We start from the raw sequence: 13,220 nt of genomic DNA, 5'->3' as shown, positions 1-13,220 counted from the left end.
ACTTTGACAAATTAATGATCAGTAAAGGAAAAATACAACCAGTCTTACAGCTATGAATTCCAGTATTTGAGTGGGAATTTAAAGGGAAGTGAGGAGGATGAGATGATTTCTCCATGTCAGGTTGTATCCCTAGCATGGAGACTGTGGCAAGGGCATCAAGTTGTCCAACTGCCCCCTAGAACACCTCCAGGAGGGGAAAGCACTGCCTTTTGAGAAGGCATAATTCAGTCCTTTCTCCCCTTTGTCTGTGGAGGGCAAGGAGATTACTAGTCAGCCTGTAGCACCTGTGGACAAGGAGGGAATACAGCCCTCTGTCATCTATTCTCTACACATTTGTGTCCCAACAAAGTCAGACGGCACAAAGTGCCCATTTGCCCACTCAATTTGAATTGCATACCCACACTACCAAGGGAAGCGATGCATGTCATCGGTCAAATATAACAAGTGCTGTTCTGTCTAAAGGGGTACATTGTATGTCATGACATGGTAATGTCATGGGGTCCATTTTTGGTACCTGGGCAAGATGTTCTGTCATTATCCCTGATATCTGCCAGTCAGTGTCAGTCTTGCGGAAAGGTTCGCTCAGTTTGCTCAGATTAAGTGTATCCCAAAGGTATGAACATCTGGTGTCACATGCAATGTGACTTTTAGCAAAACATCTTGCACTTAATCTTCTTTGCTCTAAAAATTATGTATATTTAAGAAAAACATATATACTTTTACCTGTGTCTTTTTTATTTCCTATATTATTAGAGCAGCTTTAATCTTATATTTCAAAGAAAAACTGGTTATGCATGCAACAGCAGCATGAAAAGAGCGATACAATCTAGACACGGATCCACAGACCTCAACATCAAAATAAAAGTCATATGCAAAACATACTCTTGGTTTTCTACACAAAAGCCACAACTAAGGCTAATACCTCTCTCCTTGGAGGATCTACCCAGTGGCTGTGATATCTCCATTCAATCGGACTGGGCAGGAAATCCCAGAATCCTGGAGGGATGTATCTGCTCCATCTCATCAAAGTCATCCAGGATGAAGGGGTCACAATGGCAAAAGTTCATGTGTTCCCATTATGTTCCCACACAAACACCTCTGAGTGAAGGCCCTCAGGCACGCGGCTCCCTGGCACAGCCCGCAGCAGGATAACACCTGTTCCATCACCACCGCGGCTGCATTTCCCTCCCCTCTCTCTGCCCTGGCTGCCTCCCAGCCCTAAGCCACCCTAAACCAACCCAGAACTGCACAGCACCACCCTTTTCTGCCACAGCCCACAAGCACCACCGAACACCACCCATGTTTACAGGATAAGAGCCTGTGGCTTCACCACCAAACCCCAACAGGAAGACACCTCACTTTCCTGCACCATTGCACCGGGTGAGCTGGGGAGGAACTGAGCAATGGTGGCTGGGGATGGCCACTTGTGGTGATGCCTTGGAGGAGCTGGTGTGTGTGAGCTGTGCCCAGAGCAGCCGTTCCAGGTGTGCAGGAACACCACCTGGCTGGCGGTGGGCAAAACAGGCGGGGTGCAGATCTGGCGGCCTGCACATGGCCTCACGGGCTGATGGTGGAAAGCAATGCCCTCAGTCAGGCTCTCAAAATAAGGGCAAAAAACCAGAAACAGCAGAAGGGATGGAACTGAGGCAACAAAGGGAAGTAATGAGAGGAGGGGAGTGTGCTGCTGAATGACTCAGTTATGCTTTAAATGTCGTTTTTTTTGCAGTTTACATTGATGGAATGTGCAATCCATTCACCATTACTGAATGCAATTCTGTGCTCACGGTGTTGCAACTTGTATGTGAATTTTAATCTTGAAAGGATTCATGTGCAGGGAGAGGGAGGGAGCTGGTAGTTTGGATTGTATTGCTAATATATTTAATAAAACTAATATAAAGTAACATCACAGAGTTTTACTGAAAGAACATCTAAACTGAATGACAAATAGGAAAGCAACAGTAGAAGGAATTGTGTGTGCTCAGTTTTTCTCAAAGTTGTGCAACAGAAAGATGCTGAGCTTCAACCACTGTATTTCAGTTTTGTCTTCTGTGCAGTGTAGGTTGTTTCTTCTCACTTCTCTGGTTATGAGGGTTCCAGTTTTTCAATAACAGTGGGGAGTTTTGAGGAAATGTTGACTGTAGAAAAGCATATTTTTTATGGATAAAATCATGTGACATAAGCATACAGGCATGCGTGCACATATAAACAAATTTTCAGATCTGGAGATGTAAATTGAGCAGGAGACTGCTATCTTCTGTGCTATGGATATCCCAATAAAACATATCAAGCAGCAGAAGAAATGGAACAGTATTACAGGTAAAAATTATAACACATTAATGGTCTAAATTGTCAGGAAAATCCACAGAAGCAAAAGCTTGAGGCTTGGAAATTTTAAAAGGTATTTTATGGACATACAGCTCCTCTCCTATTCAAAGTCTCATAGTCTTAGGAAGAACCCCAGTCTCAATTCCAGGGTCCTCTCCAAAAAGGCATTACAAGTATTCCTCAGTTTCTTCACTGCTCATAAAGCTCTATAATGGGTCTGGGATCCAGATTCAGAGGGCTTAATATCACATAGGTCTTTATTCTTCCTACTGCATGGACATCTCAAGAGTCCTAGCATAAGTCAAAGAACAAGAGGAGACACATGAATTTAGATTGACATTATAACCTCTGAATGTGGGCCCTGTCAGTGATCTCTGACATCTCTGGATACAAATGACACATCTCAAAAGACCACTACTTGTCAAGGCAAAGTTTTTTTACATGGCTCACTAAAGAGAAAATCAGCATTACAGTCTTAATCCTGAACTTTTTGACTCCTGCAATTTTCATAAAGCTTGTGATTACAAGGATTGGATGTGATCTGCCAGGGTAGATAATATACAGATACCTGCCAGAGTAACCAGATGGATGCCAGCTGTCTCTGCCAGCACTGCTTTATAAAGGATAATCCCTGTCCTTGAGTGGAACACATTAACATGCTTTCACTTCATCAGATCAAAAAGCTGTCTCTCAGCAGGTACTTAATGCAGAAGAGACAATTCCATTGAGAGAATGTCCTCCAGTTTCACCTGCCAGTATCTTCCAATGATTTGAAAGTCATGTCATCTTCAGATTTGCAGTCTGGACAGAGCTGAACACTTAAGCTTGGTCCAGTTAATGCATACAGCCACACTGATCTTGATCATCAAACATGAGCAGTCAAGGCAACTCAATTGACTTAACTATGGTTATGTTTTTCTCGATGTACAGATTATAGAGCTCAGCAGAGAGGACTGAAACCTAAGGGAGCAGAATATTAGTATCCAAGAACACATATCCACTGCATCCAGGAATCCCTTTTGTACTCATTTCTCCTCTTTCCTCTATATTACAGTGTAGGGAACAGCCAAGGAACATATTCCAGCTCTTTGACAGCCCCGGGAAGCTAATCTGTGTAAGGGTGGTAACAACACTGTTAAACAATTCATAAACACTGGAGAATGCTGAAGAGCAAAAGGTCCGAGTACAGATGATACCATCTCACCAGGATGCCATATGCATAATACTTGCACAGAGAGTACCTGGTCTCAGTTGGTAAATTAAGTATTTCAGAAAGTATCTTTGAAATCCTGTTTTGTTTTGTTTTTATTTAGCTCAATACATGGAATAAATTAACATCAGCTCTATGAAACTCATGACTCATAGAAGCTGTCAATTTTTTGAGGAGCCCTAAATATTTGACTGAGTTCTATTAAAGCCAGTGGGCTTTTTTACCCTGAGTGTCTCTATGCCAGACAGAAAATAAGTTGTGCTGTTTTGAAAGTTCATGGTAAAATTGATCCTAAAAAATGCACCAAATTTTATAATAATTTTTTGCTGCTTGCATGTTGTAATCTTTTAAGATAATTTTCCAACCCACATTGACTTCAGGAAGGTAAACCTCCTGAAATTACTGGCTTTTTGTTGTTATTGTGATAATCTGTATAGTTTAGATTTGGTACAACATATCCTCCAATATTGTTTTGCAAATTAGAGCCTTGTCCTATTTCCTTTGAAGCTGGCTAGCAGAAGTCTGCTGGTTTCAATGGGAGGATAATTCCCTTTTGTGAACAAGGAAAAGCAGTTATGTAAAATAACACTGTCAGAAATTAAGAATTCCCCAGTGGTGTCTATAAACTCAAAGAATTGAAATTCTTACGAAATGTTTATCTCAGAAACAATGAAACACTACATGTTTTACACAGACTTGCTAAAAATTGCAAGGAAACATCTCTGTGTGTTGGTGATAGTCAAATATATGTATACTTTATGTTTATCATTATTTTCAATTATCATTGCTATTACACATGAGCACAGAAAGCTTCTTTTGTCCAGTTCCAATTTACATATCTAATTTTTCAATGCCCACTGGCTTCACATTTAAGAGCATGGAAATTTAAAAGGAAAAGTGGTATTTCTTATGTTACATAGTAGCTGTGCTTATTGCATTACAAAATCAGCAGTTTTAATTTTGGAGTTTCTCATAATTTCTATAAATCATTGCTGTATATTGGGTTGTGATTGGATATCTCTCCAATCACAATCCAATATATAGCAATGATTTATGACATATTTCCTTGGAACTGATGACTTCCATGAAAATGATTATGTATGCTTCCAAGCAGCTAGAAGGGACCACTCCTGGGGGTATTAACAATGCTCATGAGTACAACATAATGAAACCTCTTTTCATCGTGGGCATTCATGCTTTTCTGCTATTCAAGAGGTATAAAGGACCTAAATACAGGCTATATGAGTTACAGCCCGAAGGGAGCTTCCAGACTGTCTGACAATCACAGCTGGACACCTCCCGCCCTGCTGCCTCTGGGAGGCCCCAGCCAGCCCTGAGCTGCTCCTGCAGCACCCTCAGCTGGCACAGGTCAGAGCAGGACCCAGGCCGCTCCCCTCTTTGGTGGGACCAGGGCTTGCCCTGGACATGCAAACACTAGGCAGTTGTCACTGTCATCCTGACAGACTGCTGCACCCCTGGCACCCAGCAAGACCGGGACTCTGATTTAATCTACTTAAGTGAAGTTGCGCAGAGGTGAACACACGCCAGGACAATCTCTCACCTCTCCTGGCAGGCAGTCACGGGCACCCTTCATGTGCCCTGTGCTGCCAAGCCCCTCTCCTAGGCCCCTTCTGCCTCTTGCTGCTGCTGCATTCCCATCCCTGTGCCAGTCCTTACTTGCAGCAGGTCTGTCCTGCATTCCAACACATGGATGTATCTTGAGGCATCCTCTCAAATGTGAGAAGAGCTATGTAAGTGGGTTTCAAACTGGGGGCATGGAAGTCAGCCAGGGCAGTAGCAGATGTCCCTCTGTCCCTCTCCTGCATGTTCAGGTAGCCCAGGCATTGCATTTTCTGTGCCAGCTGGGGGAAATGCCACAGCACTTCAGAGCATAAAAACAACAAAAACCTTCAAGCTACAAATGTCATCTTGCTTCTTACAAAGAGAAGACCACAGAATTTTTGTGCTTTCCACATTTAAGATAAAGGAAGGGGTTACAGGAAGAAAACATTTTTTTTTTTTTTTTTTAATGGTAACAGAGTGAAACTTCCTTTACCTTTCCTGCTTTGGAACAGCCACTTTCTGGTGCATTCTGTGAAAGAGATGTTAGATTCCATGCTCCCAGACTTCGATCAATATCGGGCTTCCAAAGATCAAAAAGCCAGCATAGATGTTTCTTCTGAATGCTGCAGGATTCTTTCTGTCTTTTCCAACCCTTCTGGCATGGTGCTGGCTCCTGCCAGGAACGGGGTACTGCACTAGGCAGACTTACCTTGAGACAGCTGGACACTTTTGCTGATCCTAAAATGAAGGTGTAGTGATGTAATTAGAGAGAAACTTCTGTTTTTAAATTCAAGTCAGAGAAGCTAAGGCTGCAACCTCAGGGCAGAGTGTTCACAGTCTCAGGAAGAAACCTTGCAGAAATCCAGCTTTACACACAGGCCCAGTGAGTTAGAGAAACCAAACAAGCATCCTCACCAAAGCTGGTGCCTGGGTATCCCCCCATCACCTTGACACTCCAGAATTAGTTGCCTTAGACAGACCTGAGCCTTTGCAGGAGCCAGCCAGTAAAACTGTATGAGCACATGGATCAGCTTCTGTGCTAGCACTCCCCCAGAGGGATGGGGCTATTGGCTCCTGAAATTCTGTGCCTTGATACTGCTGTGACCACAGAGTGGAAGCCAAGATTTCCAAAGGTCTGTGTGTTATCTTTGCAGAACAGACAACCCGCTACTGTAATCTGCACTTTAAGAACATTCGGTGGGGAGGAGACACTGAACCAGGGCTCTCACTTGAAAGCCTTTGTGTTGTTCCAGAAAACTGGCCATAGTGGAGAATTCCAGAATGATTCCACCCCATGTAAATTTCCCATTTCTGCTACAAGTGACCATCTGCCTTCTCTGGCCATGAACTTGGGGATGGCTTCTTTTCTAAAGGGAACAGATGATTCATCTTAACCTCAGTAAAATTTGTATATCTGTGTTGGTTTAAGTATTCAAGCTGTCTTTGAAAGAAATAACCCTTAGTTTAAAATGAAGAAAGCATAAAACCGATGCATTCGTTGTATTTCAAAGATCCCGAAAGCAGACATGAGGTGTTCCTCAGCTCTTGGCGCAGATTTGCAAGTGAACCACAGCAGGACTGGGCCCAGGAAGGTTTCTCACCTGCAAAAACTTTGTGGAGCAGGCAAACAGTGCCCATGCCAAGGACAGGCGGCACCTGGGTGTGACTGAGTTTTTCTGCCAGCTCCACCAACATGGAAACCCGACAGGAAACCCTCGCCCGCTTCGTGAATGGGGAAAATTAGAGGTTTTCTGGAAAAACTTTCCAGACCTGTATTTGGTGTAGGCTTTCTCCAGTCCCTGCCCGTCGTCCCTGCAGGTGCACACACCAGACCCGCGGGGCCGGGGCCGGTGCTTCGCCTCGCCTCAGCCCGGGGCCGCGGGGTCCAGGGGCTCAGCCCAGGGCCGCGGAGGCGCGGGGCTCGGCCCCGCTGAGGCGCCTTCCAGCGGCCCGGGAGAGCCGCGGCGGAACCTCCGTGCCCGCGGCGGAACCTGCAGACCCCGGCAGACAAAGCAGGGCCCCTAGCAGCAATCCCCGGCGCTGCCACCCCCGCCCCATCCGCGGCTCTCGGGGCGGGGCGGAGCGGGGCGGGGCGGGCGGAGGAGCCGCCCCACGCCGGTGCCGCTGCCGGGGCGGGCGGCGGGGAAGGGGCGGAGAGCGGGGGCGCCGCCACCGCCCCCTGGCCCGCCCCGCCCCGCCCGCCGCGCCCCGTGGTGCCGGCGCGGGCGCGGGGCCGAGGCAGAGGCGGTGAGGCCAGCGGGGCGCTTGTACCGCGCCCGCTGCCGCTGGGCATGGAGGGCGCCGAGGCGGCCGCCCGCGCCAGCAGCAGTTCCAGCTCCAGCCCCGCGCCGCCCCGCTGCTCCTCCTGCGGCCCCGGCCCGCCCGGCGGCGAGGCGGCGGCGGCGGCCATGGAGGAGCCGGTCCGGGCGGCTCCGTCCGCGGAGGTAACGGCGGCGAGGAAGCAGCAGGCGGTGAAACGGCATCACCACAAGCACAACCTGAAGCATCGCTACGAGCTGCAGGAGACCTTGGGCAAAGGCACCTATGGCAAAGTCAAGCGGGCCATCGAGAGGTTCTCTGGCAGAGTGGTAAGGCAACAGAGCGGCTTCTCTCTGCCTCTTTCTCTTATATACACTATTATATATACAGGTGTATATATAAGATCATATTCCAGCGCCGATTTCGGAACAGAGCTGGCCGGGTGCATCCGTCCTGTGTACGGGGCCGGCGGGTGGTGCCAAGGCGGGGACCCGCTCAGCATCGCACCCGTGCCTGCGGTCCGCGGCTTTGTTCAACCCTACAGAGAGACAGAGAGACTTTCATCTGAGAGGAGTGGTAGAGGCATTGTAGGAGCGCATTGGTACATTTTGGAGAGATGTGTTATTATTGGAAAATTAGGGTGACTTACTTTTTTTTCTGATTTTTTTTTTTTTTTTTTTTTTTTTTTTTTTTTAACACGTGTGTCCACTGTGAATAGTTTTTTGCCCAGTGGAAATTCACGTTTTGGAGAAACCTGTCACATGCCCTGGCTAACCAGCGCTGCTCACAAAGTACTGTCAGAAGGGAAAACGTTCGCTTCTCTGGTTAAAAATGCTGTGATTCGCTCATACTTCTGTGAGCTGAACTTTGCTGACACCTAAAAAAATTGCAGGGACTGCAGCCCACCCCATTGGTTTTTATGATCCATTTCACTGCTCTGGTACTGGCTGGCTTGAGACTTCAAGCAGCCTGGGGATTGTCCATCAATAACTCAGCTTCAGCATTTCCTCACTGGTGCAGCGCTCCAGCCGGGCGCAGAAATGCAATTGAAGCAACGTACACGTTAGTGAGAATTATTGTCATTTTTCCTTCCCAGAAATACATAACTATCCACAGAGGGCAGGGGAATGAGAGGTGGGCATTTTTGTGTTAAAGAGATAGGGTTTTTTTTACAGAGGTCTTTGTCCTGAAGTGCACTATACGAGTTTTCACTGGACTTCATCTAAAAGTGAGGCATTTCCCTGGTGATGTTACATTTACCTTTCCCTTTCGGTTGCTGGGGAGCTCAGCACGCACCCAGAGGCAGAAGGGCCTGTAAAAGAAAATGAAATTTCAGATGCTATGACTTTAATAAGGAACACTTTGCAACTGAATATCTTTGTGTTGACAGTGAAAATGAGAGTTCTGGCCAAGTTGTAGTCATATCATATATGCTTTCAGTTTATTAGCTCATTTGGAGGCTGGCTGAAGAGAAACCAGAGATGGACATCTCTGCACATGCTCACTCTAAGTCCATGATTTTTAAAGTTTGCTGTCTTGGCTGTTTGACGACTTCAGGCTAACAAAAGCTTCAGGGCTATATTATATGCTTACTATTATTTTTTAAGTAGATTAGTTTTGAGTTGCATTGTAAAATGTAGTGAATAAGCAAATAAGTTGAAAACATCTCTTTTCAAGGAGTTGAGAAATAAACAAAAAAAGGGTGGCAGTAATGTACCATGAGATTTGGGTTTGGAAAGAGCTCTCACAGAGGAAGGGATGTAGAGTAGGTAGATGTGTGTCTCATCTAACTTAACAACACGCTAGGTCTTTCCATATTTTGCTAACTGTCAAGCTCTTCAGCTGCACAGTTAGAGTATACTTTGATGTTATCGTCAACTGAATTTGTATGGCCAATGCCATCTTGAAATGGAGAGAGTGAAAATCAGAATACCTATGCAATCTTAAATGCAATAAAAATATATCATTTGCTGTATCAGCTGGTGTGTAGAAGCTGAACAAGTCCTTACCAGGGTGTGAGTTTTTTACTGGAGTAATGCAAGCCTTGGCGTGTGGCACTCCGTAATTATTAACTAGTCTGCAGGCGAGCTCTGGCGTAACGTGTCTATTTGAACTGTAACATCTGTGAGTGTATGTAAAATATCCAGAGTTTGTCTGCTTGCAGGATAAAAGCTAGTTGTCAGGAATCCAGCCAGATCTCGGTGAATGGAAAACGCTTCTTGTTTTCTGACAGTTCCCTTGTCTGACTGTTACTGATCACTGTGAACACTGATTCCTTTCCTTGGGTGAGATTAGAGAACTGACTGGAGATGACTGATCAGAGAGCAGCAGTTTTTCTTTGCTTTTTCCACCCCTCTTTCTCTTCCCTTTCCTCTTCTCAGTTCTTTTTAGGGACAGTGTTTGTGTTATCCATGAGCAGGTTGGACCAGATGCTGCCGTGTCCAACAGGGAATGCGATGTGGCCGGCACTGTCTCTTGCACCATGTCCAATGCCAATCCTATTGCAACCAGCAGCAAGAGTCCTAAGGGTGCTCTTGTGCAGGCTGTTTGCTTCCTGCTCTGTTACTGGTTTAGCTGATCATCACTTTCTTTACTCAGTGGTAAGCAGGTATTTAAATCTGAATGGTAACAGATTGCAAAGCTGGACCTTGTGTTCCCATTCATCAGTCTTGTTCAAGCAATTCTCCTGTTTAGCCTTTCCACTTCTCTTGTCTGTCAAGAATTTCTTTAGCTGTATGGAATTTAATAAAGAGGTTTACGTGATTAGCCACGCTTTTAATATGAAGCACAAACGTTGAATTTATTGTCATCTATATAAACAGAGCTCAGAAATGAAATAAACTGTTAGGTTTGGGTAAATAAAGTAAAACCAAGGTGAGAAGGCAGTTCAGTGCAAAGTACAGATGTGCTTTAATGCTATGCCATTGGAAATCAGTAGCAGGATTTCTGTTGACTTAAATGAAATTAGTATTTGGCATGTGTTAGCAGGTTACAGGTTTATTCAAATTGTTATTCCTCTTAACTGTAACTTTGTTGTCTTTCCTTGTAATGCAGTGAGACGTGATCATAAAGTTTCCTGCCATAAAGCTCCAGGGTAGATTGTATGATACATTGGTTTGTTACTGGAAACAACTTAGGTGAATTTGTGCATTAGTTACCACAGTGACTACAGACAGTATTGCATGCTGCATGGAGCAGTTAAAATATTGCCCAGTATATGATGTATGAGGTGCCTAATTTTGCCAGCAAGGTTTCTTCATTTGTGCTGTCTCAGTATACACAGTTGTAACTTTTGACATTTTAAATTAAGGCACCTGTAAGCAACACTCACGTTTCTGTGGGTGTTTTTTCCACTTGTCATCTTGCACATGTTAAACCAAAGAACAGAACTTTTGTTAGTGTTATGTATTCAATGTTTGTTAGCCAAGAAATCCACAGTTGCGCTTATTTCAGCCTTATTTAAGGTGTGTATTGACCACCTCTGGCTGATTCTGTGCATGGTGCCTGAAGATGGTAAATGCTGCTGGATTCTTCTTTGAGTAGATGATTCCACTGGAGTAAATAGTCAATAGAATGCAGATTTCGATTACAGATAGGTGTTTTCTGTTTGCTGTTTGCCAAAGCCAGGAAGTTTGTCTGCCTTTCTCTCCTTAGCCTGCGCTTGGGAGGTGATGGGGAGTAGCTGCAGGAGCCTGCCTCCCCTCTTCCTTCACGTTCCTCTTTCTGCCTGAGCCACTACATCTTTTCTTCCTCCTCACCAGCAGGTGGAGGAAGCACTATTCTCCTCCAGCCGTTCCTCCGGAAAGTTAATTCTTTTGGGAATTGATGACAAGCAGCAGCCCAGCATGGAGAGCAGGCACATGGTGCATATTTGGACAGCCATGTTATGTGTGGTGGCTGCCGTGTGTTATTTATCTCTTTTGCATAATAAGTGCGGGTAGAAGGATGTTGCCAAATGTAATTGGTTTCTGGATCAAAATCTTGTAAAAAACCCTCAAACTTTAGAGCAACCAAATATTTTATTTACAACTGCAGTGCAAGTCTTCACTTTGACACAGGTCTGGTTCTTGATGAGTTTGAAGGGTCGCACAGGGTCTTTGAAACCTGGAACAGCAACAGATTACATGAAAGGAGAACTTTCGCTTTGCTGATTGTACTTCTCCATATCATGACAAAACCAAAATTTGAATATCCACAATTATGGCTCTGTCATGTCAGTAATTAAGGCCTTGTTGGGCACACAACCATTTCTTTGGAGTGTGGTTTTTATAAGTTCCATATAATAGGGTAAAAGTGTGTTGATGGGTCACTGAGGGCAGTGAAAGCCAGGTCAAATATTTGTTCTCTCACCTGTGCTGCCAATATCACAGAAAATGTGAGTATCCCTCTGATGCATGTGATTCTTTTATCTTTATTAATATATTTCCATTTTTTGCCCTGAGAATTTCTCCAGTTAGCACTTGGGTCACTGCTTCATATTGATTTTTATCTCGGTTGCTTGGTTTGCATCTTCTGCGGGATAATGTCCAAATCTGAGACAGAATCTGTTTATTTCTTTTGAGGTTCTTGTTGCTCTTACTAAGACATCTTCCTTTGTGGCAGACACAGGAATAAGTATCTACACAATGCTGATGTGATGTGAAGTGTCTGTACAGTACTTTCTTAGCAGGTTCCTGATTCATGAATGTGGCTTCCACAGCTCTAATAATACACGTCAATTATAGTATTAATAGCTTGCATTACTACCACATTTTATGCATGAGAAAGGAAAAACTTGTCAGTTAAAGCCAAAATCAGCAGAAGTTTCAGCTAGTTTTGAGTGCACAACCAAGTACCTGATTTGTCCAGACACGTAGACTATGTAACATCAAGGTCCTGTGGATGACACCCTCCTCTTGCAGCACTCAGCCTGTCCTGCCTCCTGGCCTCTCTCTTTACCCGGGGCTTTTGTCCCTGTGTGACATCCAGCTTTGGTCTCCATTGCTGGCTCTTTTGTGCTGCGCTGCCTCCTGCTTTGTTGTGCGTGCCAGCGCGATGACCCGCGCAGGGTGTGCGGCTCTGCTCCCTGCTCTGGCAGCTGCCAGCAGGGTCTGTGCAGCCTCTGCTGCCAGAGCAGGGCACCTCTTCTGCCATGTCACATGGGGGCCAGAGGTTCTTCAGGGCAGAAGGGATTCTTGCAAAATACGTAGCCTAAATCTTATGCATGTGCATATGTATTTATTTATTTATTTAAGATGTTCAGACTGAGTTCCTTTAGGGACTTGTAATGTGACTAAATCTGGACAGTGTTTTCATGGTGCTGAAGGCATGTTAGTGAAACTCGGGTCATCCTCTGCATGCATGGAAATTCTAGACCTGGAATGAATAGAAGTTGGAAAGAGTATATGGGCTTGAAAACAGTTTTGCTGTTAATTTGTTATTTTTTCCACCCTTAACTATTATATATGTTCCCAGATTGTGGTTTAAAAAAAAGCAGCAAATGGAAAGAAAACCACTGGAATTATTCTAATGTAATTCACAGTGAATATTGTGGGCTTTATTACCATAGGAGTTACTACCTGGTTGTATCAAATTGCTGCAGTCTTCATATAAACACTTGCATAATTGAAATGCCAAAGAAGACCTTAACATTAAGGGGTGCAGACAGAAATAACTGATTACAGCATGAAGGTCATCAGGAGAAAGGCACTAGAACAGATTACTAGTTTTCTGCACTGAGAATTTCTGTTGGAGAAGCAGATTTGTTCAGGGAAATATGGGTCAGTGGTATGAAAGTCTGAATTAATGACTAGCCAGTAAGGGGTCATCTGAATATATTTGTTTGTCAAGTCTTTTCCTAAATTAGAGAACAGCATGTTCTTTG

The 13,220-nt window shown here is 44.7% G+C and overlaps 1 protein-coding gene and 1 long non-coding RNA gene across 2 annotated transcripts in view; one reads left to right on the top strand and one right to left on the bottom strand.

Annotated features, from left to right (window-relative positions):
* Window positions 1–1,934: 1,934 nt before the first annotated feature.
* On the bottom strand, window positions 1,935–6,971 carry LOC134417292 (uncharacterized). Its single transcript, XR_010027548.1, has 3 exons — window positions 6,869–6,971; window positions 5,592–5,836; window positions 1,935–2,135 (listed from the first exon to the last, which is right to left on the bottom strand). It is a non-coding gene; the product is annotated as an uncharacterized LOC134417292 (long non-coding RNA).
* Window positions 6,972–7,389: 418 nt separating this feature from the next.
* NUAK1 (NUAK family kinase 1) overlaps window positions 7,390–13,220 on the top strand; it is a 47,110-nt gene continuing 41,279 nt past the window's right edge. Inside the window, exon 1 of the mRNA XM_063154352.1 lies at window positions 7,390–7,686. Coding sequence (XP_063010422.1) covers window positions 7,390–7,686 — 297 coding nt within the window. The remainder of the gene's footprint in view (window positions 7,687–13,220) is intronic.

This window comes from Melospiza melodia, chromosome 4 (genome assembly GCF_035770615.1).
Source record: "Melospiza melodia melodia isolate bMelMel2 chromosome 4, bMelMel2.pri, whole genome shotgun sequence".
Taxonomy (NCBI): Eukaryota; Metazoa; Chordata; class Aves; order Passeriformes; family Passerellidae; genus Melospiza; species Melospiza melodia.
This window is presented reverse-complemented; position numbering and strand designations above follow the sequence as displayed.